Source organism: Thermobia domestica, chromosome 1, assembly GCF_964235325.1.
Source record: "Thermobia domestica chromosome 1, izTheDome1.hap1.1, whole genome shotgun sequence".
Lineage (NCBI taxonomy): Eukaryota > Metazoa > Arthropoda > Insecta > Zygentoma > Lepismatidae > Thermobia > Thermobia domestica.
This window is the reverse complement of record NC_137454.1, coordinates 118618356-118643281: the sequence shown is the minus strand read 5'-3', so window position 1 is coordinate 118643281 and position 24926 is coordinate 118618356. Positions and strand designations below refer to the sequence as shown.

Sequence of the window (24926 nt, the reverse complement as noted above, 5' to 3'; positions counted from 1 at the left end):
TTGAAATATTTTACGTAACTCAAACTTCCCAGGCAAAAACACTAAGAAAAGAAATCATTCAAGAAAGATTCCCGAGTCCTTGCATCTCTATTAAAAAGTAAGGAGAATTTCTTCGATAGTAAGTACTCATTTATGTATGTTATACAGACCAGTTTCTGCTCTCTGCCTACTTCAACCACCCCGACCTGTTGGAAGTTTCTCTCTTTACGCAAATAAACCTCAATGTGAGTCTCCCCTTCATGATCTTTCTTTTTTAAAACCGAAGATTGTAGTTTATTTCTGAAAGTCACTCTGGCAAACACAAAACAAGACAACGCTACCACAGAAACGTGTACTTACAGAAAATGAAGAAGGAACCCTGGGTACGGTGGAGGTGCAGGTGGAAGAGGTGTTCCACGCCATCGTCGATTGTTCATCCGTCGACTGGCTGCACTTGGTCGACGCATTTCCAGTTGACTGCTTCGCGTCTTTAAAAATAAAGTTCAAATGTAAGAAAAAATTATTACTTTGACAGATTCTGAAACAAAATCAAAACAAAATGAGTAAATATAAGAACGGACATTATTATACTTTGTAGCAATTTCACGGAGACTACATATAGTTGAGATGATCATGAATCCAATAATAATAAGATTAACGGTACCCTGAATTCTGCACTTCTATTAAACTATTGAAGAATTCATAATCTCTTGCATTACTGATTATTACTGAACAGAATATTATGGTTTTGAATTAAAATGTATTATGCTAATTCCAAGTTACGTTCTTTCTTACGACATACGTATCTTAAATATGCCTCATATCTGCTTTGTGTCATACTATCTGTTTGTTATAAGAGCAAATAGTGTATTATATGGAGCTGGCTTTAATGCGAGGCTGAGGAATTCAGATTTGATTGACAGGAACCCCCCCCCCCCCCTTCGTCAGCAAGAAACGGTCACTCGATGGTCCCGGGCAGGGTTGCCAATGTGTTGTCAAAAAATTCACCTAATACTCACTTAATTTAAAGAGTTTATGTAAATTATGCAATCCCTATCGAAAGATTTTTTTAAAACTCGTCATTTACAAATTTGCATAAGCAGTTACCGTATTTGAGTACATTTTGCATATTACTCACCTTCTATATTTTATAACCACCCGCGTGGCGGAGCGGTCTAGCATTACTTCTCTAGCTTCGTTGTGTATAGTTTGCCCTCTCTTACGCTGTGAAGCCATTGTCAAATGAATAATCAGCAACAAAACCACAACAGAACTCAACAAATAACCAACTCACACTAACTCTTCAGAATGACATTCACGTGACAATTTTCTACCCCTGGCAACGCTATTGTTGAAATTTTCCCCCTTCTGCCTCAGCCCTCGCTAGTAAACAAGCTAGCTCCCTATAATACGTGAAGGTTAAATATGTCACATTTTACTTTTATCGGCAGTTTAGTATCCATTTTCTCTACTTTTTTACTACGTATGAGTTTACGGCAACTAAAGTCAAGGTATCATTCAGCCATTAATCAGCAACTGATTAAGAAAAAGGAGAGAAAAAAAAAAAGTATTACACCCGACTGCAACAAACTACTCGGCATTGAGCTAAAACGTTCGAAGTCCAACTTTTTGTTCCTGAAAATATTATGATTTTCGATGCCATTGAGTCTGAAGTTAATATTTTGTTAATGTTACACATACTCAACTTCATGACATCAACACTAATTACATAGAAGTGAGGACAAATTACAAAATTAATTATGATTATATAATAATCCAAAGACAAGTTCATTCGGCACAAAAAAGTGATAACCAGATTACTATTAAAAACATTTCTGTAGTTTAAACTCTGATTGGATTATATAACGAGAAATAAAGCATTATTAAAAGTATACTTAAGAAGTTAGAATGAAAACAGCGTTCTTACCTTGTACCTCAGGCTAGACAATACTTACCTCAGGAAGGAAAATCGGAGCTGTCTGCGAAACTTGTGCTAGGCCTGCACTGGGATGAGCATGAGGATGCGGGTGAGGAGGTGGATGGCCATGAGGATGAGGATGAGGATGAGGATGCAGTTGACTGCCATGGAGTGACGGGTGGAATGTTGGACTGGGGCGACGTTCTGTCAGGAGATCCAAGTCACCATCTTGCCTCTGCAAATCAAGAAGAAATAAGATCAGAATTTATTTCACACGAAGGTCATGCACACAGAAAAAACGAATTCGTAGTACTATTATTATGATACTGTTGATGAATTTAATTTCTACGAGATAAATGGTTTTGAGCCTAAAATTTAGAAAACACCTACCTGCGGCTGCAAATGCTGGGATGGATAATGACTCCCATGCACCTGTAGCGCTGCTTGTTGTGGACTGAATCCTGTAGGCTGAGGTTGAGGAAGAAATTGTGGATATGACTGGTGTGGCATACATGTTCCGAATTGGGGCACCTGTGAAAACAAACAAAAGTATATATGAAATATTAAAACCCTTCCTTCAAGTTTAAAGTCAAAGCAAGTTAATTAGACAACAAAATGGCTATACTATCAAGATTTATTATTTTAAATAAGGATTATTATTATCATTATTACTTAGCAGTATCATAGACAAATTTTGGTGCAAGCTGTACACTATGTTGAGCCTTCTTGTGGAGTGCAGGAAGACTTAAGTCATTACTAGTTCATATGCAGAAGAAAAAGGTGGTTTGCGTAAATAGTAGTCATGGAATGCGGTGTTGCTATAATAGCACTATGTAACGCAAGAAAGGCAACAGGGAGATATATTCAAGCTTCTCCAAAACCTGAAAATCTCGAGAAAGTTCGCCTATAGTGCTATACAGCGATACACTAAACTTGAACTGTGGAAGACCGCGTTAGGCAATGTGCGAAGAAGTCTGTTACAAAGGCTATCAGTCATGATCTGCAAATTTCCAAAACGTCTATGTCGTAAACTGTAACTTGGGACAGCAAGCTTACAAAAGACGTACAGGACAAATTAAAGCGTCACTAGTGAATTAAAGCGTCAGAGGTTAATAGAAACGCAGTGCTTGCTTAACGTTACGCAGCAAATGGGCACAGACTAATCGTCTTTACGGATGAAAAACTTTTCACTGTTGAAATGTTCAATGCCCAAAATGATACGGTTGATCTCACAAGTTTACAAGCTGTTGCCAAAAAGGCTTCACGGCTCCAAAGGGGTCATCATACTGCTTCAGTCTGGTGTGGTGGGAGGTCACTTTTAAGGTCACTACCGAGCTCCATTTCTGTGAAATACGGGTTATCAACAAAGGTGTACTAGCAGACTGTCTTGGTAACGGATCTCGACACATCTCTCTTTCATGGTTTGGACCTTCTAGAAACATTCGGCACCCACTCATAAGGCTAAGAGCACTTACGAGTGGTTGGAGAAGAATGTATCAGATTACATTTCGACATGTAACTGGGCTTCCAGTAGTACAGAACTCAGTCCTCTAGACTACCAATTGTGGAGTGTATTGCACAGATGGCCTGGAAGAAACGACAGAACAATGACAGTTTGAAGCTATCTATTATGTAGGCAGTAGCGGATTTTCCTAAACAGTGCATAATAATGTGGCCACAAAGACTTAGGGTTTGCGTGCTAAAGGTGGTTATTTCAAGCAATGATCAAGTTTCACTATTCACAATGTATTGCTGTCCAACATAGTATTCAGACGTTACAATATCTCTCGCCTTATTGTGTCTGTTTACTGATTACTTTGTGACAGTATTTATGGTAATACTAGGTAATAATAATAATAATAATAATAATAATAATAATAATAATAATAATAATGAAGAAGAAGAAATAAGATGGTAATTGTTGCTGTTAGTGAGTATCTGCAATCAAGTTTTATGATTTCACAGAGTCAACCAAACATTTTCCAGTAGCCCAGTTTATTATATTTCATCACGTTTGAAATTTAGAGTCCTTTTTCATCACCAAGTCAATATGAGACGCGGACCTACCGAACCATCGCAATGCGTTTAATGCTCTCTAACCTGGAATCAAGGTGTGCGGGAATTTTGCCACAAGATGAATGATAGACTAATTTGTAACTTCTTCAAGGCTTGTTATGTAGTTTTCGTATTTTTCAAAAGGAGTTTCTTGCTTTTTGTATTGTTTTCAGCCTACCGAAAAACGTTAATTTCTAGCACTACATGTAAAATATTAACTGTAACTGTAAATTATAACACCAACTCGTAAGTGTATATAATCGTGTGTATATACATGAAATATTCAGTGGCTTCCGACCTTTTCGAGTCTTGCGCCCTGTGGTTGAATGCGGTTGTCCTAAAGTCCCTAAGTCATCTAGCCCAATTTACCCACGCTGAACGTAACACCTGAACAAAGCAATTTAAGAACCAGAAAAAGGCTTCAATTCTTAAAATTAGCCTTGAAGAATACATATAAAGGGAAAGGAAATTTTGTTTCTATAATTTGTCTTACATTAGCCATCTTTTCCCTTACTTTTTTTCCCGATTTTTTTTTTTCTATTTATTTTTTCAAACATACACTTGCCCTGCTCACTTTCCAAAACAAAAGGACCAACGTGCGTTTCTTTGACATACTTTTAAAAATCTAATAACCAAATTTTTAAGTGGGATTTGATATAGTTCATCATTACAAACTGATATAAAAGTCAGGATACGGATATGCAGCAAAAATTCAGGTTTTACTAAGTGGCTGAACAAAAGAAATATTTTATCAAAGAATAGAAAATTTTCTTTTGTAACAAGCTCAATTTTAAAAAACATATCTACTAACCAAGAAAGATTTAACCCCCGAGACAAAGTAAAAAGTAATTAGAAAAAGGACAAATCTCTTATTAGAAACCGGTAGAATAATACAATATTACTCATTTGAGAAGAGCTAAAGTACTTTCTCCTACAGTATTCCTAAAAGTCATTGAATCGTTAGCTGTTGATCGGATAATTATTATTTAAAAAAAACTTTTGATAATTTGTAAACGAATAATGGATTCCATCCAAGAATAAGAAAAATAACTCAAGAAATCTCAAATGCTCCCTAAATAGTCTATTGCCTCCTTTTTGTTCCAGCGCCCCGTTTGGGAACAAAAATACCCTCTTGGGGGCGTTAACACCCATGCTGAGAATCACTGAGCTGTGTAAAAACCTTTGTAATTAGAAATAGATCGCAATGAACTCATTTTGAATAAAGATTAAACATATAACTGAAATACCTTAATTATATATATATATATATATATATATATATATATATATATATATATTAGTGCGTTTCACGAATAACACTACCTGAAGAAACCAAGGTAGACAGAAACATGAAACCTTTTGTAACCTTCAAGGGACATAAAGGACAACATTATATTGATATGGAGAATCCCCTATGAGGTGCGCTCAAGGGGGTTACGGGGGTTAACTAAAAAAAAGGTTAAATAGCAACCCCCACTGTGTGGTACCTCGTTTGAAAGGTAATCACATGCAGAGACCACTTTTGGAAACTACATGTCGCTAGCGTGTCTCTATCCAACATCGCAGCCATCCATAAGTACGGTCGAAGTACGTTCCACGCATAACACTAAGGCCCATCTCCTGAAGAAACCAAGGCAGATAGAAGCATGAAACCTTTTGTAACCATGAAAGGACACAAAAGACAACATTTGTGGTCATTTTAGACAAGGCGTAGATATATCTGAACGATTGTGCAAATGATGGAGCAATTATGTTAGGAAGTGTTGTTGCAAAGGGTAAAGAAATTTCGTTCGTCAGTGCACTGATAGTTATCTAGGCGGTCTCATAGTTGCGGTTGCGTTTGTTACAGGAGCAAATTATAGCTACATCATATTTGAAACGACGAAATCTCGATCGCCTTTCTTGTCGTAAGGTGAGTACAGTTTTCTCTCTGGAAAGGAGTAACACAATACCTCTTGCTTGTGCAATATAAAATGGAAAAAAAAAAAAAAAAGTCTTCTTCGTAATTACGTAGAACACAACTGGAGACGCAAGCTCATAGGTGAGTGAAAATTTAAGAATCGTTCACATGGAAATCTATCACCATCTATACTTGCTTTATGGAAGAAAACAAATTACCTGGCATGTTGCTCCAAACTGAGGATTACCACAAGCATATACTTGGCAAGGTGGAAGATGAGACGGAGGTCCACTGGCCCCTGAACACACAGACAAATGTGGTCCTGAATACAACGAGAGCGGATGGTGGGATAAACTTACAGGCAGAGAGACTGGGACCTGAAAAAATACAAAAATAGTGGTCATGAAATATACACAAATATTAAACAAAGTATTTTAAAAATTACAAGAATCGGTTTCACATAACATATGCCTAATAAAGACGGTACAGAGTTGGAATGTGCAATATTTATCAGCACGCACATTTTAGAAGGATACAAATCGGGGGGGGGGGGGGGGGATCACCAAAAATTGGCATTCAGTTTGCTAATCTACAGAATTCTGAAATAACAACAGAGCAGAAATTTTCATATAGTAAATGAAATAAAATATTTCTAGTTTTACGTTCCATAATTAAGCCCTTTAGGCTAAAACGGACGGATGATTAATGAAAAGGAAATGACTTGAAGGAAGAGATAGGAAACAGAATCCCGAGGAAAGCTAAAGACACTATATTGCCCACCACAAAATCGCTTGAAAAATATTCATATAGTGTATATTTGTGACCTTTCCTGTTCCCATTAATACCTTCTCTATTTTTTTTCTCTTTTAATATCTAATTTGGTCTTCCTTAAGAAGTAAATGAACATTTAAATTTTGATGTTTACAAGTGAAGAGCAAACCTACTGTTTTCGAAACAAAAAGCTTGACATATGTTCTTAAGACATTTACTAAAAGTAAAAGCAGCCTGAATGCAAATGTATTTACACAATCTTGACAATGATTTACGCGCAACATAATTTCAATAAGCTAATATTTTGTTACTGAAATAGAGTATCTCAATATCTTCCATATTTTCGAGAGATGTACGTTCGCATAAGAAAAATGAGGTTTTACTGATTTGAAAATGTGTGTACAACATACAGTTACGAAGTTTTGTAAATGATCAACTGCTACAAAACAATAAGCAACATTTCCTTGATTCTGGTTTTTTTTTTTTTTTTTTTTTTTTTTTTTTTTTTTTTTTTTTTTTTTTTTTAATAACCAATTGTTCTATTAAGATGTTAATAATACAAAATATTATTTTCAAAAGTAAAAGTTCTCTTCAGAAATTCTGTGGGGTGTAAATTCTCTTAAATTACGAGGATTACGTCGTAAGTCACAACAACTATTTGCTTTTCTTTCAAATGGATCATAATAGGACAGATCGAAAGATACACGTTGAAAAGCTTGTGGCATGGACCGTCAAATGACTTTAGTAGATGAAGGAGGCCCTCTTGGAAAACAGCAAAACACAGACACCTGGACAACATTGGTTTATAATCGTATGAGCTACATTACACAAAACTGGACAGACTTAATCGTACACAGTACAGGTCTCGCAAGTTACTCTGGATGTTTAGCAACCTTTGAAATAGTTCATCTATGGTACATTGCCAGCGATGACAGAGTGTCTACTAAAATTCCAAAATGAAATTTCGTGACTTTTTCGTGACCTTTTCTTTACCAAATCCTAAAATTTCCTAACTTCTCAAGAACGAATTTGGATGCGAATTAGAACCGAATTTTCATGCATGCGATAGAAGCGTGCTTTGCTTGCGATTTAGTTGCGTCTACAGCCGACGTCACATTTTTGGTGGTGACGTTTTATAGAACAAAATTTTACAGTCTGTACTTATATCTGTACAGATTTTTTTTTTTAAAAAAAAAACCTTGACCCAAAAGCTAAATTTGTTGACTTTTTATTGACTTTCATGACCGTTTTCTGATTTTGTGATTTTTTGGGGACTTTCGTGACTTTCCTGACTGATAGACACCCTGGATGAGGAAGGCGTTGAATACTATTTGCTTTATGTGAATGCTAACGTGAGCCACCTCGCGTCGAAATGCTGTCACAAGGTCTGGTTTGTTAGCAAATTGTTTCCCACGCAATGGCTGTTTCACTTTGGGGATCAGATCATAATTGCATACACTAATAGAAAATATCGCAGGTGTGGAAGACCTTCCCATTCCCACCGCAGTAAAATAAATTTGACACTATCTGCTGTGTGCGCTGTTATGTTATCATGTAGGATAATGGTATTGTTCAAAAGTTCTAGTCTTTGATGCGTATTGCACGACGCAACTGAGACACTAAAAAAATACCTGTAATGATGCGCATTTAAAATGCTCCCCTCATGCACTCGATGACACACAAGAACACCTTGACAATCATACGCCAGAATGACCATGACCCAGGAGAACGTGGGGACGCGGCAGAAGTCCTAAACGGCGGAAGTCCTAAAAATCATTTCGCGGCACAAGTCCTAAACGGCACAAGTCCTAAACTGCAGAAGTCCTAAACGGCACGAGTCCTAAACGGCACAAGTCCTAAACGGCACAAGTCCTAAACGCCAGAAGTCCTAAACGCCAGAAGTCCTAAAAATCATATCGCGGCACAAGTCCTAAACTGCAGAAGTCCTAAAATTTAGGTCTAGTGCCTATATTTTTAGGACTTCTGGATGTCATCCGAGAACGCTATTCATCTGACTCTTGCTTGAGTTTTGGTTCATACGCACGCGCCCATGTTTCATCAACTGCAATTATGCGGTTTCAACATGGTATCTCGTTCTTCATCAAATCTCTCCAGATTGATGCGACATGTTATGTAGCGAGTTCACTTCTGTTATCTCACTTAAATGATGAGGCACCCACTTTGTACAAACTTTCCGCATGTTCAGGTCCTTTCATAAAATGTCTGTTTGTGGAACCCTGTTTGCACTTCTAATTCCGCAAGTGTCCAGCAACTATCATTAGCTAAACACTGTTTCATCACTTTCACCTCAAGGTCTGTGGACCCTACTGTTCCGCAAGAAACAGTAGGATCGAAGGACCTTGGCTTACTTGTCCGCAGACATAGGACCTTGTTCATCTTTCACATCCTTGTCCGTGGACATAGAAAGCCCACTGCGTGGCAGATCGGCAGTGGATACTGTCCCGTTTGAAATCTGCTATCCACCTCGGCACTGTTCGATAGGGTAGGGCACGCACACCTAGTGCTTCCCGGTAACTCTTTACTAGTTATAAGCACCCATCGTTCAGAACCTAGACAAAAGGTGAGGAAGATGAATGTTCTTAAAGAATTTCTCCACAATAATTTCATTGTCTGAGTATTTATCCTATGTTATGTAAGCTCGCACAACAACGACATAACGTTAGTTACAGGTAAGGCGTTCTTAGAAATCGAGAAAAACTTGCATACATTTGCGCCTCTCCGAAGACGACCCATCCCGAGCCGGAAATAGAAAAAAAAAGGCTTTATAGGCGATTAGATCTGGTAAAGATCTATCTAAACATAATTTGGTGGCTCTATGTCACTATGCATAAAGCTTATGACAGACAGACACACATTATTTTAATATTAATAAAGATTACTTATGGAATCTGTAACAGAGCTACAACTCCTTTTACAAAGGGTATATTATGCTGACAGATATTACGTTAACACAATGCAAGAGTCTGAAGGTTCATCATTAATATACAAATATTAAAATACAATGGTACTTCTAATCCACTTCAAATACTTATTTTTGTGTGTTATGAAAAAAAAAAGTGTTCCTACGATTTTGCCTGTACATGCCATTTACACTAAACAAAAATTTTTACGAAAAAAACAGACTCTTCCTTTCGATGACTTTATGTCTTATTATCCTGGATTTCATTTCATATCTAGAATTGATTGTGCGTAACAAAAATACTGAACACAAAGCACCTGTATTTGCTAACAAGAAAAAACTCTTACAAAGAAATAAAGCTACGGATGTGTAACTGAAACCGTAAAGTTTTCTTGTTTCACTTTCCTTACAAATGATTGTTGAGCCCAAGTTTTCAGCACGCTGCACACTATAAGTTAAAATAATGCCTAATTAGAATCTCTAATTGTATACCAACGAACATGGTTACACAAATAGCAATGTTCAAATCTAAATATGGTTACGGCCCTTATCTTAATAATAAACAGCAAAGCATGTTCAGAATTGAAATAAAATTAAAATGAAATCATTCAGTTTAATGTCTCACGATTATGGCCTTCAGGCTAACAGAGACAGATGATTAAGGTAAATAAATGATCATGGAAGAATTGGTGGAACGAGTACCCCGAGAAAACCTACGGAAACAATGTAGTCCACCACAAACTTATTTGGCTAGGAATCGAACCAGAGACTCCTCACCAGAAATAGCGCTCTTCCACTGAGCCAACGTGCCCCGTATGTTCAGTGTTATCAGCATCCATTTTAAAATAATTACATTAAATACAGTTTAAGTTGCAATTAAATCGTCTTAACATTTTTAAATTAGCAAATTCCCACATGCTAGTGATTTATTGGTGTCAGGGAATCGGCAGTGATACCTACTGGCGTGTTAGCGTGACTTTACTCTTGGGAACTGCATTGTTTGTCTTTTACAAATAGGATTAATACAAGTTATATTAATCCTAATCACTATGAAATGAAGTATTAATTCCTTCATAAATTTAAACATAGGACATTATAGCAGGGTTTTTCAATCTTTCGTAGTTTTAGGACACAACCGTGATTGAGAGCGAGCGAGTGAGACAGACAGACAGACAGAGAGAGAGAGAGAGAGAGAGAGAGAGAGAGAGAGAGAGAGAGAGAGAGAGAGAGAGTGTGTGTGTGTGAGTGTTCCTCCTTAGTCCTACTGCATATACACTGAAGATAACATAAATACATGTCTGATAGAGCTAAGACGTTCAATCACGATAACTAGTTCGAGAAATGTTCGACTTTTACAGCACACACACACACACATTATATATATTAACGATAATAGCACCTAAATTTGATTTTTTACTATATTTACGTGTGGAAGTGTAGTTATTATTTCTATCGAATTAAATTTGCGTTAAGATTACTCACAGAATTAAGAGTATTAATCAATTTCGATAAATTAAAAGCAAGGTATAGAAAAGAATATATGAATAAAATTGTTTAGCTGCAGATGATGCTTTTAAAAGAGTGATATGTCTCATTACACTGCTCAATCCTTCATGCCTAACATAGAAACGTACTGTCGCATGTACTATCTCCTAAAAGAACAAAATGATAACAGTATTTTCGCATCACTGGGTGAATTACGAGGTCGGCGACCTTGGATCGATTTTGGGCAAGTGCAGAGAGGTAAGCTGCGCCTACACCAAACTCACTACGTATCCTCTGTTTGCCACTCAATATTAAAATTCTCACAAAGATCACTAACAGGAATATGATGTAGCGAGGAGAAATAGGTAACAATGCTATCCTATGCTTACAACACATACCGCATTTAGCATTGTTTTTTATTTACTTTTTAAAAGTAAATTCGTACGCTATTCATTGTAGTTTCGACGACGTAGTTTGCCATGATGAGGTAGCTTAACAAAGGAAGTAGTCTTTTTAAAATGAAATTCTAATCTTGGATAAATATTTGGGATGTGTCTGAATGAAGTTGTCTTCATTAAATCGAATTCTTTTTGCCAATTTATATCGAAAGCAATATCAATATTAAACACTTTCAAACATGCATTTTCTGCGCTGGTATTATATACCAGTGGTTCCCAATAAGAAACAAAATTTGACACGGATCCTTTGTTCCTCGTGATCCGCCATCTCACCAATCAATCAAAAATCGCCATACTCTTGTCGCAGCATCAAAAACAATACAACACAATGAACGAACCGCTCAGCACAGAATAATGTCAACTTGCAGATTGATGTAAAATATCCCGTACTAATGGCACCAAGCGGCACAAGCCGCAACTCATCTATAATCTGCTCAATATTATGTTTCCAGTTTTTTTTTTTTTTTTTGGGGGGGGGGGAAGGAAGTACCCTCTCATATTTACGGGAAGGATAGCCTTAGATGTTATGTGGGACTCTTTTTCATAACAGAATGCATTAATTATTCAGATATTGACTTTAAAAAAATACAATCCTTTGCACATACTCTTTAGCGGATGCGATTGTTATGGAAATCATACTAATGAGATGAATCTGCCACTCCCAAACTATTTCTATCAAATGCATACCAAACTTCGCAATTACAGAATTCCTTAAAAATAAATAAATCAATCAAAAACATAGAAATGAAATATTTCGTAAGTAGACACTATCCAAATGATGCACCTTTTAGATTTGTGTTATGATGTGTAAAATATATTAGTTTCTGATATATTTTAGTTTCAACTCACTTGCATTCCCTTCTAGAAAGCAATATTTTGCGAAATAGAATGATTATTTAAAACAACGTACAGCCCTATATTGTAATTGATGGATGCGTAATTACATCCTTTGTCAGTAGCAAGACTATATGGGACGAAGACTACAGTTTAAATTGAAATCTCCCACCATCAGCAATCGAACCCAAAACATTACCACAGAGCCACAGATACTATTCCCTAGACCAGCGGTTCTCACCTTGTTTACCTGATGCCCCCTTCGTGAACCCTGCATACTTCACGCCCTCTCCCTTTCTTGCCGCTGTTTAGGCGATTTCAAACGAAGCAATTCTCGAATCTTCAAAAATAATAATAATAATAATAATAATAATAATAATATTTTTTATAATATTTTCAGGAAAACTTCGGCATACCATTGTAGTGTAGCTTTTATACTAAGCTTTGTTCTTCATGAAACCACGTTTCTTACCCAATTGTTATTTTGTATTTGTACGGCAGTTAATTTAACGCCTCTTACTTATAACATTCGTAATATTTGTAATTACGAGTGTAGTTTATTTTTGTCAGTAGCTTACCCCCCCCCCCCCCGTTTCTTCCCGCCTACCCCTCTAAGCTGAACTACTGCACTAGACAAACGAGGAGCCTGTTCAAGTTTCGAGTTCAAATGCTCTTGTTAAAATAAAAAGAGGGAAGTCATCTTGCTTTTATACCAATATCTACCGAGAATGAAACGGGAAAAAACTTCTACAGTATTAGCAGCATTAAACGGGGAAGCACGAAAATGTCTAAAGACGAGCACTAGGGATGGCCAATTCCGGGATTTTTACTTTCCGAAATCCGGAAAGTAAAATCGGAAAACTCCAGATTTCGGAAAAATTCCGAAATCGGAATTTTCCGGAAACCAGGAAGGTTTTGGCCATCCCTAAAGAGCACATACAATCGATACATCTTACTAAGCTGGACAGAATTATATGCATGAGTGTAAAGAGCTCATATGTAGTTTTCGAAAAGAATGGAGAAAACTAATTTCTTTCCTAACCTAAAAACCTGCTGTACAAGAACCATAGCAGAAACTCTCATCAAGTGGTACCTCCGATTCCAATTCTCTCTGAAGTCTTAAATCTTTAGTTTTCCTAACTCTTCTTGAGCTACAGGAGAGATAAATAAGACATCTTACCCCCACTTTACTGGTTTAATAGCCCCACCTATGTTGATGTAAGTTGGCTAGAACCTGCCTTCGAGCAGGACATTCATACATACAGACGTAAGTTTATTTAGGACCTATCGACAAGTTTTGTTTCCTCCGCGTTAAATATGTGGATTTACTAGTTACATATTAAATTAAATTATTTGTGGTAAATCTATTATTTTCATCTAACAAAGATGTTAATAAATAAGCAGACCTCTTACCAAGGAGAAAAACCTCGAAACAATAATAATCGTGGGGGAGAAAAGAACACTTTTAGGTATTATTGAGAAGAGGAAAGAAACTGGTTGGGACATTGCTTGAGAAGAAACTGTATCATGAGGGACGTGCTAAAGGGTATGGTGGCAGGAGAGAGAGGGAGAGGGCGAAGGAGACTACAATTAATGGATGATATAAACAGAAAGATCATACGTGAAGACGAAGAGGTTAGCGGAAGACCATGGAGCATGGAAACTTCTCAGCTGCAGCAAATTACCTGCCAATAATGGCAGAATACCTCCTACCTACCTGTTTCACATTGATATCCGTGCTCAAAATCTTTTGGGCATGTATGTAACAAATGTATGTTATAAATGTATTTTGTTCGACGCGACGTGGGAAAATAAAACTTTCAAATCTTTGCAAAAAAATAAACATTTTGGTAAAATTATTTTCTTTCGTATTTTGTAGCCTGAAACATGCTACCATAGTCCTTGCTATAATGAACTTATTTCTTCAGAGTTGTATGACACTACAACTCAAGTTGCACAAGAAATATCTAGTATTGACACTGATAACAGGTAGATAAATGTCCTATAATACGTCACACCAAGACACCAAAGTTCGGACACGCCGTAAAAGAAATAAGGGAAAGAAAAATAAACGAAGTAATAAAATACTGAAATACTGTCCAAATTCACGTTGTCCCTTTTCAAATGGCTCTCCCATGTTCTTTCTGTGTAGGTTAGTCCCGGGTTTGAGTCCCGGTGAAGTACTTGCGTCTGATACAAACCCAAGTAATGGGTCAGACTACGTCCAAACGAAATTTTACTTATCTTCAGTCGCTTTTGCGATATGAAACAAATGGTAATTTTCCTTACAGGAATAAATCGAGGTTCTTAGTTTATCAGGTCCTAGCCTTTCATGTACATATTTCTGTTATTCATTTCCTTAATTCAATGTCTGTTCTACTGTTGATTTTGTTCTTTTATTAGATCTTGAAAATTTATCTGTGCCATATATATTTTTAAAAGTTGGATTAAAAGTTATTACTTTCATTTAAAACCGTAGATGGTATCTTACAATGCATTATTATTATTATTATTATTATTATTATTATTATTAAACACAAAGTCACATTTTTCAAGTCCATCGTAACATGTATTAAATAGAAATTTGCCTATAACGAAAATACAATACCATCCACATGTCTTGCATTTATCACTTTTCTTAACATCTTTTAATAACATTTACCTAGATATTTTGTAGCAATTGTAACACAAAATTCCCTTAATTATTTTTAAGTCGCGAAAAACTAATTGAAATTGACCCAAAGTGTGTCACTAACATTGTATAGGGATGGAAACGTATTTAAATCAGTTAGCAATTCAAAATTTATATACAAAATTGTATAATAAACATATCAGCAAAACTGTTAACATCTTAAAAATCATGAATCAGTGTCTGATTCCAGCGCTCCTTGAATCAGTGTCTAGGTGGTATCATTTAGCTTTTCCTTCTCTCGCTATTCACTTTACTCATAAGGTTATGGGCTACCATTTACATATGGAACGTACACTTTTCCAAGTCATATTAGCTACAAAAAATGGTTTCCTTGGTTCGAAAAACTTCTATACATACCTACTAATTATATTTCAATGAAACTTTGTAGAGAAATAATTCTACGACACGTAGCATTTTATTTGGGTACTTTCGTGTAGATACTTGAGCGTGAGGCATACAAATTTACAATATATGGTACGCTTTTCAGAGAAAAGTTGGGAGAATTTACCGACCTGCTTTCGAATTTATGGATTACAACAATGTTTGTAGTATCATTCGAAAGCCTGTTTAATTCTAAAGACAATCACGTATGAACCATGGAACTACGATTATCAGGGTGCGAGCAGGAAATGTTATATATATATATTAGTGGCGGATCCAAGGGGGGACTATAGGGGCTATAGCCCCCCCCCCTTGACGCTGAGGTATACACTGGATAAAATGAGTTTCAATCCTGCTTTACACTGGATAAAACGGCAAAATATGGTTTAGCCCTCCCTTGATTATATCCTGGATCCGCCCCTATATATATATATATATATATATATATATATATATATATACGGATTACTTTAAATTATGGCATAAGTTAATCAGTATAAGCCAGTAGTGTTTTACCGTTATTAGGAATTATCTTAATGCACCTAACAAGATATTGTGTTAATCGTTATGTCCTCAGTATTACTGATTTTACACAAATTACAAGCAACTTGATTCAGATTTGACACTTGTTATTTTTATCTGATTTTCATTACGATATAACGGTATGTTTTGTATTTTAAAATTGTGAAACGAGATCTTCGATCTAGAAACTATGTCAACTAGATAGTGTCTTAAGAACTACTTCTATATACTCCGACAAGAATCAAGACATATTGCTAAGCCTGTTGTCTACATTGATTTAAATAAGGAAATTATATCCTAGAGATTAATTTGAATATCGCTATTATTCTAAATAGCTAGAAACATAAATAGATAGTACTGAGAAAAAGACACAATATAACTTCAAACTAAAAGAAGTTTATGTTAAGAAAATAGGAACTAATATAATCTGGGATTTAGATACCCAAGGAGTTAAACGCCTGGGAATTAGTAACTAAAAGAATAAACTTGTAACGGGACGGTCCTTAACACTTGATTAACACTTTAAAAATACATATTTTAAATAGGAAATTGCAGACTGGGAAGGTCCTACTCGTACCATAATTTCCGTACATTCGTGATTCATAGTTAATAGTACCTCCAGGAAAGATTTAAAAAAAAAAAAAAAAAAAAAAAAAAAACATGTCCTTGCCTACAAAGGTTCTTCCATTTATTTGAAATATGATTAGTGAGTATGAAGATAAATAATATCAGAACGTACATGCGCTGTCGAATTTTAAAAGATAAGTACACTTTAGGAAGCTCCTGTTTGTGCATTAATTGCCGTACTTCATGGTTCGTACGTCATTGTATTCAGAATGACTTAGGCTTTCAAATGATACTACACGCATACTTCACGGGTGCAAAATTCTGAAAAAAAATAAATAATAATAATAATAATAAATAAATAAATAAATAAAATAAAATAAATTTAAAAAGTTCGGATAGTGTGTTTTCTTTGGGTGCTGTTAGTGGGGTCCTATTTCCTCAATAGGTACCTCAAAAAATATTACATGCCCTAGGTTATATTTTTTGCCAAATTTCATTGATGTAGGTTAGTAAGTATGAATATAGAAGAGTTTAAAAAAAAAAATCAGGTTGCGACATTTTGACAAATAAATAAAATTTCCTGCTCGTACCCTGATAATCGTAGATCCATGGTTCATCCGTGATTGTCTTTAGAATTAAACAGGCTTTCGAATGATACTACAAACATTGTTGTAATCCATAAATTCGAAAGCAGGTCGGTAAATTCTTCCAACTTTTCTCTGAAAAGCGTACCATATATTGTAAATTTGTGTGCCTCACGCTCAAGTATCTACACGAAAGTACCCAGATAAAATACTACGTGTCGTAGAATTATTTCTCTACAAAGTTTCATTGAAATATAATTAGTAGGTATGTATAGAAGTTTTCCGAACCAAGGAAAACATTTTTTGTAGCTAATATGACTTGGAAAAGTGTACGTTCCATATGTAAATGGTAGCCCATAACCTTATGAGTAAAGTGAATAGCGAGAGAAGGAAAAGCTAAATGATACCACCTAGACACTGATTCAAGGAGCGCTGGAATCAGACACTGATTCATGATTTTTAAGATGTTAACAGTTTTGCTGATATGTTTATTATACAATTTTGTATATAAATTTTGAATTGCTAACTGATTTAAATACGTTTCCATCCCTATACAATGTTAGTGACACACTTTGGGTCAATTTCAATTCGTTTTTCGCGACTTAAAAATAATTAAGGGAATTTTGTGTTATAATTGCTACTAATGCAAGACATGTGGATGGTATTGTATTTTCGTTACAGGCAAATTTCTATTTAATACATGTTACGATGGACTTGAAAAATGTGACTTTGTGTTTAATAATAATAATAATAATAATAATAATAATAATAATAATAATAATAATAATGCATTGTAAGATACCATCTACGGTTTTAAATGAAAGTAGTAACTTTTAACCCAACTTTTAAAAATATACATGGTACAGATAAATTTTCAAGATCTAATAAAAGAACAAAATCAACAGATTTTAACTAGTAAGTAAGAGAAAATAATGAGAAAATGAGCGTCTTGTGAGTTTCTTCCATAGCATTTTTTTCTGAATCGAAACCTCTGTCTCGTTTGGGACTCAAATGACGGGTCTGCTATCCTGATCATAGGCACCCGAAGGGGGGAGGGCAGGGTGAGTCCCGGTCCCCCTGGCTCACGAAAATGTGTACATAATATAGCAACCATGGAATGGGCCTTCCCTAGAAAATTTTCTTCGGGCGCCCATGATCCTGACTGAGGACCTTTGGCTTTTCTTCACCAGTATTTTTTATGAAGGGACTAAAATTATCAATTGAGTATGAGTAGTACAAACCAAGGCGTACACATGCATAACGAAATCGTGTACCTGTTCGGAAAATGTATCGGTAAATATCAGTGTCCATTTGCCGATATCGATATATCGGTACATTCCTAGAAGATATGATAACGCATCATCGGAAGCCCCATGCTTAGTAGATGTTATCTGGTGTATCACCTTGTAGACCAGTAATTCCCGATCATCTTTACTTGGTGCCCCTCCCCCCGGTAAACCCTACATACTTCACGGTCTCCCTTCTTGCCGCTCGTTCGTCTGACCCGTTTTGCGATTTCAGATTCAGCATTGAATTATAAAATCTTAAAATAATAATAATAATTCTGACCAATCTAGATTCCAGCAAAGCCTCTGCATACTATTTTAGTGCATTATTATTATTATTATTATTATTATTATTATTATTATTATTTTACCAGCTTTGTTCTTAATGGAACCACAGCTTTTACTTAATAGTTATTTTGTGTTTTACGGAATTTAATTTAACGCTTCTTTGTTACAACATTCGTTATATTTGTAATTTCGAATGTATTTCTGTCATTCCTGTCAGTATTTTGCACCCTCTTGCTCATTCGTCACGTTCCTCAGATTGGGAACTTCTATGTAGACGGACGACTTCCCTTAGCAGAGAAGAATTTCTTATATGATACAACCAGTTACGATGTTGAACAGTTATATTTGACTGTCATTGGAATAGAAATAACTCTCTCTCAGACATACATTTTAAATATATATATATGTGTGTGTGATTTTTTTTCCTAGTATATATCTTCTATTATGCGTTCTATTCAAATCTCAATTACTTACCAATTTACTTACTAGCAGCCATAATTCAGAATTCGCAATAGGTATCGAATAACTAATTGTAATACCGAAAAAAATAAATAATATGGGAATAACACATCAACAGTTGTAAACGTTGAGTAAAAAATAAACATTGGGGTTTAGCATTTAATTCAACGTATTACATAATACATAACGCAGTGAAGTTACTTTTTGTTTTACACTTATAATCATTAGGGAACGAAGCTTCATCATTTCATAGTCGCATATAACATACATATCACATTAAACATACCATTCATCTTTATATTAAAATGTTAGGTTTATATGTCCGTGGCTAATTCCTTTCGATATTGAGGTCTCGAAAATCACAAGCTCTAGAAGCCTGCCGCTTTTCCTGGTCGATTCAAATTTTTCTGCAGATTTGCCAGTTCTCATTGAAATTTTCGGTAAACGTGCCATTCTTTTTCCATTTAACGTTTTTGGGTTGTTTTTAACTTAAGGGATTAACATTGTCGCTAGGGCGTTGCTAAGGTGGATATCCTTGTTGTAGGCAACCAGTAGAAGAGATGTATAGCAGGTTGAAGGACGTTGCAGGGGTTTTGCTTTAATTTGAATCTCAAAATCTGTTGCAAGCTGACAACTTCAAAGGCCTGTAGAGCCACACTGAGGTGTACTCGGATGAAATGGATTTTAAAAAATGCATTTGATATCATCTATTATTTCTTCAAGTTTGCCACAAACTCAATCCAACATCTATATATTAAAATGCTATATTTATGTTTGTTTACAGCGATTCACTCCCTTTGTGAGTCCTTCCATCCTTCACTTGTCTGTAAAGGGACGTGTACAAACATAGTGAGGAAATGGGGAGGAGACTCATGTTCGTATTAAAATATGCTGCTAGCTAAACCTGCGTATAAACACAGCTTATTCTAAGACAATCTTTATATAATACACTAAATGCAAACTTTATTGTTACTGGTTACTGAATATATCCAGTCTGAAATGAGACTAATTCCTTTCCTTCATATGATTCGATACAGAATAGAAATAGGATAATCATCCCAGACTTTCTAATAATACTGACATATTTAGAGCATTATATATATATTGAAATGAAGATATAATCAGTGGTCACCGATTACTACTTGTTAACAAAATGTTCACCATCCTCTTAGGTATTGATCAACACCAATATCATCTCTCTATGACTTAAGGTTCCCGAGATATAGCTCCTTAAATCTCCCGAAATCGGGACTTTTTTGGCCAATATCTTGGGAACGGTAAGTCATAGAGATATGTTGTTGGTGTTGATCAATACCTAAGAGGATGGTGAACATTTTGGTATTAAATAATGACCGGTGACCACTGACTAAACTGGCCACTAGCCAAATCACACAATTTTCCAGACAATTTAAAGATGTTCATGAGATGGAATCAAATATCTTCTTAGATCTTTGTTGTTTAAGAGTACAAAAACGCTAGTGCCTACTTGCGTTGCTCTTGTCAATTTACTTAATAAAATATGATACACGATACACGGTATTTTTACTGAAAAAATAGTATCTTATTAATTATACAACCTTTCGTCAAACAGTGTTAGAAACAATCAAGAAAACTAACATTAATACACAAATGTTCAGATCATGTCTTGCTCCTCCCACTTTTAACGTCCAATTGCCAGCACTGTATGTATGTAATAGAGACTAGTAAATGCAATATAACTGTCAAAGTACATTAACCCTAAATATCAATCACTGACTCTTAGAATTAAGTTTACACTATGTAAGTATTTGCTGCATTTTAATTCATTTTATGTGAGTTCGATTAAATTTAGAGGAAATACATTTATTGTGTGCAATGTAATATGAAATTCTGCTTTTTGTCTTCGTATGTCAAATTTTGGCCTTATATCTAATGCACCCTATTATAATGTAGATCATTTTATTATTGTGAAAATTCCTGATAATATATAAGAAATGTGTCCAAAAGTATCGGTGGCAATATCGGCCTCTTAAATATCGGTATCGGGTATCGGTACATCCCTAATATCTTCCACTTAAAATCAAGAAACGTCTATTCTCATTCAAGATCTAGTCTGAGGGAATTAGGAGTGTTTCACTGGGTTCCACATGCATTAACAAAAATTAAACAGTACCGTACTTCATAACTAAAACGTAACTATTTGCTTTTAGCGATAGCTATACCATAAGAGGTGGGAGTTATTCGATGTTAAGAACTTTTGAGAATGCTTAAATGTCAAAACGGGTGAAGGTACGGAAATTGGAGGCATTGGTACCTTTAAGGGAATTATAGAAAAATGAAAATGTGTTTAAAGGGTCCATAATCTGAAGCTCTTATCTATTCTTCGAACATATGTAGAAACTATAATATAAAGTAGGTTTGTCACTATTGAAAAAAAAAAAAAAAAAAGAGAGAGAGAGAGAGAGAGAGAGAGAGATTCGTTAAGCTTTCGTGATCCCCGCTACACAATAAAAGTCAAACGAAGAACGAATATGAAATCGTCTGGCTTTTAATGTACAAAATAAAGAAACTGAAAACAAAGAGATCCAAGGTCAAATAAAGATCAAAGCAATTTCTGAGTATACAAGCAATACCAAACTCTCATGTGAAGGTCGTAATTTTTCGTTCCATTGCTATCCACGGATTTAAATATTCCAAAACTATGAAAAATTGCGCAGAAAAAATTACAGCGTCATCTATTTCTGCAGCCTGTCTCCGGAACAATAAGTCTAAAACAGCCATGGTCAACAGCAACGACACAGTATACAGAGCTGACCAGAAATAATGGCAGTACAGTACAATACTGCTTCGTGAAAAATAACCACGAAGCAAAATGCAGTACCGGTTGGTAACAGGTTCTTGCTCTTTTGTATCCTCGCAGAATTGCGCATCACTGTAATGACGTGATATCTCTATAATTCCATGATTGTCTACTACATACTTTCTTCTTAATATTCTATGAGTTACTTAATCCATTCCATCCATCATACATCATTTTCTGATTTAAAGAAAGTACGATGGCTCAATGATAAGTGCTTACCTGTAGTGCGAGGGTACTCTGGGTTTGATCCTCGGAAACAAGAGTTAGTGGTGGACATCATTACGTCAGTGGGTTTTCTCGGGATCTCGTTTCCTCCCATATTTTCATTCCACCAATTATTTCATAATTATTCACTTCCATTAATCATCCGTCTCCTTTAGTCTAAAGAGCAAACGTGATGGACTAAAACTAGAGATTTAATTTTATATCAAACGGAAAACTAATGACGATGTGTTAAAAATAACAGAAAAAGATATCTAAATAATTAAAGAAGGAAAAATAATGTATCTGAACGGAAATTGTGTTCTACGGAATGATAAGAGAATGTAGAAAAAAAATGATGTATTGCATCAAACGACATAAGCACAAATAGGTTCGAGAGTATGGAAGCTACTTCCTTTCTCCCCCCCCCCCCCTTGCTAATAGCCTTTCTTTTACATACACACTGAAAAAAGAAAAACTTCCTCAGAAACAAATAAAAATGAAACGATATCCAACTCATCATGCGATAATCTGACATCTCAATCTGAATTTACGTTCATGCAATTCGATGTCTACTTTGAATACAATTATTTTTACCGTTAATTTTAATACAGTTTTCAAATAATGAATCACGTGGTAGATTTCCCTTTATACACATGTCTGTTTACTTAGCCTATTTATCTGGTATGACAAGGCCACTGCAATTCTGCTGAGTTCCTATCCCCAGAAACTGCCAACCGTTAAGATATTATTATTCCAAGAACTATGTCAAAACATCAATATATTCTATGAAAAAATTCTATTCAATAAATTTTGAGGAATCTGTCCGATTTTTATTTTTATTAAAATGTGAGTGAATTTAATGCATTATTTTTCAAATATGAAACACTTAGACCTTTCTTGGACTTAAATAACTATACCAGCAACTGTTAACCTAAGTTAAAATACTGCATCAGCAAACGTCTTAGGTTGTGAATAGTTGGCTCACAGATCTTGTTTCAAACTGGCATATATAATCAGGGATGTCTCATTGTTTGTTGTTGTCCGACAGACGGACGACTACTCTCTCCACCTGGTCTTACTGTCATCACAGCACGCTCCCAAGGACATACGTGACGATAACAAAGGAGGTCAATGATACCAACAAAAAGAGGGGAACGGGCGGTTGGACGAGGAGGGAGGAATAGTCGACATTGAAAAAAACCTTCAGTCAAAGTCATTTGCAAACACAACCTTCTGAATACCACTTTTGCTGTAGAAAGTAGTATGTTCTTGTAAACCATTGATTCAGTACTGTAGAACACTACATATTCTTTGTATAAAAATGTACACATTGGATTCATTTCTTAAGAAAAAAAAAAGTAATTACATATAACTGCAGCAACTAAAGTGTTGTATATACGAATATCACATATTCTATAACGAAGACAACAATTCTTTGTGTTTTTACCTTTTGATACATAGATCAGCATTCCGTAATCGGTGCGCCGCGGCACACTGATGTACCCTGCAAGGTGAAAGATCTTATCGAAACTTTAACCTGTTGTAAGCTGTCGAGTTTTACTTTGCGATTTTTTTCGTTATTGTTATTTTATTCCGATTACTGTATTCCATATACTTGAACACTTCATTCTGTACACTAATTTCTTCTGCCGTCGGTTGTGGGAACGAAACCAAAGACTTGTTATGACTTGTAAAATACTTGTTTCTGAGAAACTAGAGGAAGCAAGTTATGAGGTAGCAGAACTGACCGTAAAGGCCAAATAACAACACACAATAGCTAAAATGTTGCTAATGCTTGATTATAAAGAGATGGTAAAAATAGTTCAGGGTTTACAAGCTGCTGGCGAAATTTGAAAAATTCCTCTCTATGCTAATACAATCACTCTATGAGTTCATTTGTTACCAAAACTACTTAATATATTTATTATATCTGTCCATGTGTCCGTCTGTTTAGGAGACGGAAATTCAAGAACTATTCGATGGATTACCACAAATTTTAACCAAAATTTGAAGTATTAAAAGCTAGGAATCGAGTTCGTTGATGCAGGTAACCCATCCACTTGATTCGAAGATACGCCGCTCCCCGCCCATGTATTCCCCTTGTGGGTTAATATATACCCCTTGGTGATATGCAACTGAAGATGTACCTAAAAATCAGATTGGTTTGCAGAGTTCTTCATGAATAATTTATGTGACGTCACTAGTAAAAAGTTACGGAACAGTGTATTAGATAAATGTTTAAAATGTCTAATTATGATCAAGAAATGTCAATTTCACAAGAACCCTCAAGTGATGATGCAATGAATATTTGTAAATACGTTCGGTGGCGTATGCAAGGGGGTTCAGGGTTCAAAACTTCCTTGACAAGATAGTGTATTATGAAAACATAAAATATTATATAAAATTACGCTTGTCCTAAAAGGACTGAAATTCAGTACTTCAACCCTTCTTGATGAGATTCTGTATACGCCACTGTTTACCTCCCACAGTCCTGTCCTTTAGACTAAAGGAGACGGATGATTAATGAAATTGAATGATAAAATAACTGGTGGAAATAGAATATGAATGAAAACAGGAAAACCCACGGACATGATGCTGTTCACACTAAACTCACGTGGTCGGGGATCGTACCCGAGACTCCTCACATCATAGGTGAGCGCTCTACCACTGAGCCACCGTGTCTTTCTCCCATGAACATTTGTATGTGTGATCTTTTCTCATACGCAAAACTTACATTTAACTGTCACATAGTCAGTAAGGAAGAAGCATACATAAAAATTAAAA

At 35.5% G+C, this 24926-nt stretch overlaps 1 protein-coding gene across 2 annotated transcripts in view; it reads right to left on the bottom strand.

The window, feature by feature from the left end:
* LOC145688342 (E3 ubiquitin-protein ligase RNF38-like) overlaps positions 1-24926 on the bottom strand; it is a 131903-nt gene that overhangs the window by 21397 nt on the left and 85580 nt on the right. For both annotated transcript variants that reach the window (XM_081762491.1, XM_081762482.1), the window contains exons 7-10: positions 6071-6229; positions 2288-2428; positions 1935-2132; positions 340-467 (exon numbers count right to left, since the gene is read on the bottom strand). In XM_081762491.1, coding sequence (XP_081618617.1) covers positions 340-467; positions 1935-2132; positions 2288-2428; positions 6071-6229 — 626 coding nt within the window. The remainder of the gene's footprint in view (positions 1-339; positions 468-1934; positions 2133-2287; positions 2429-6070; positions 6230-24926) is intronic.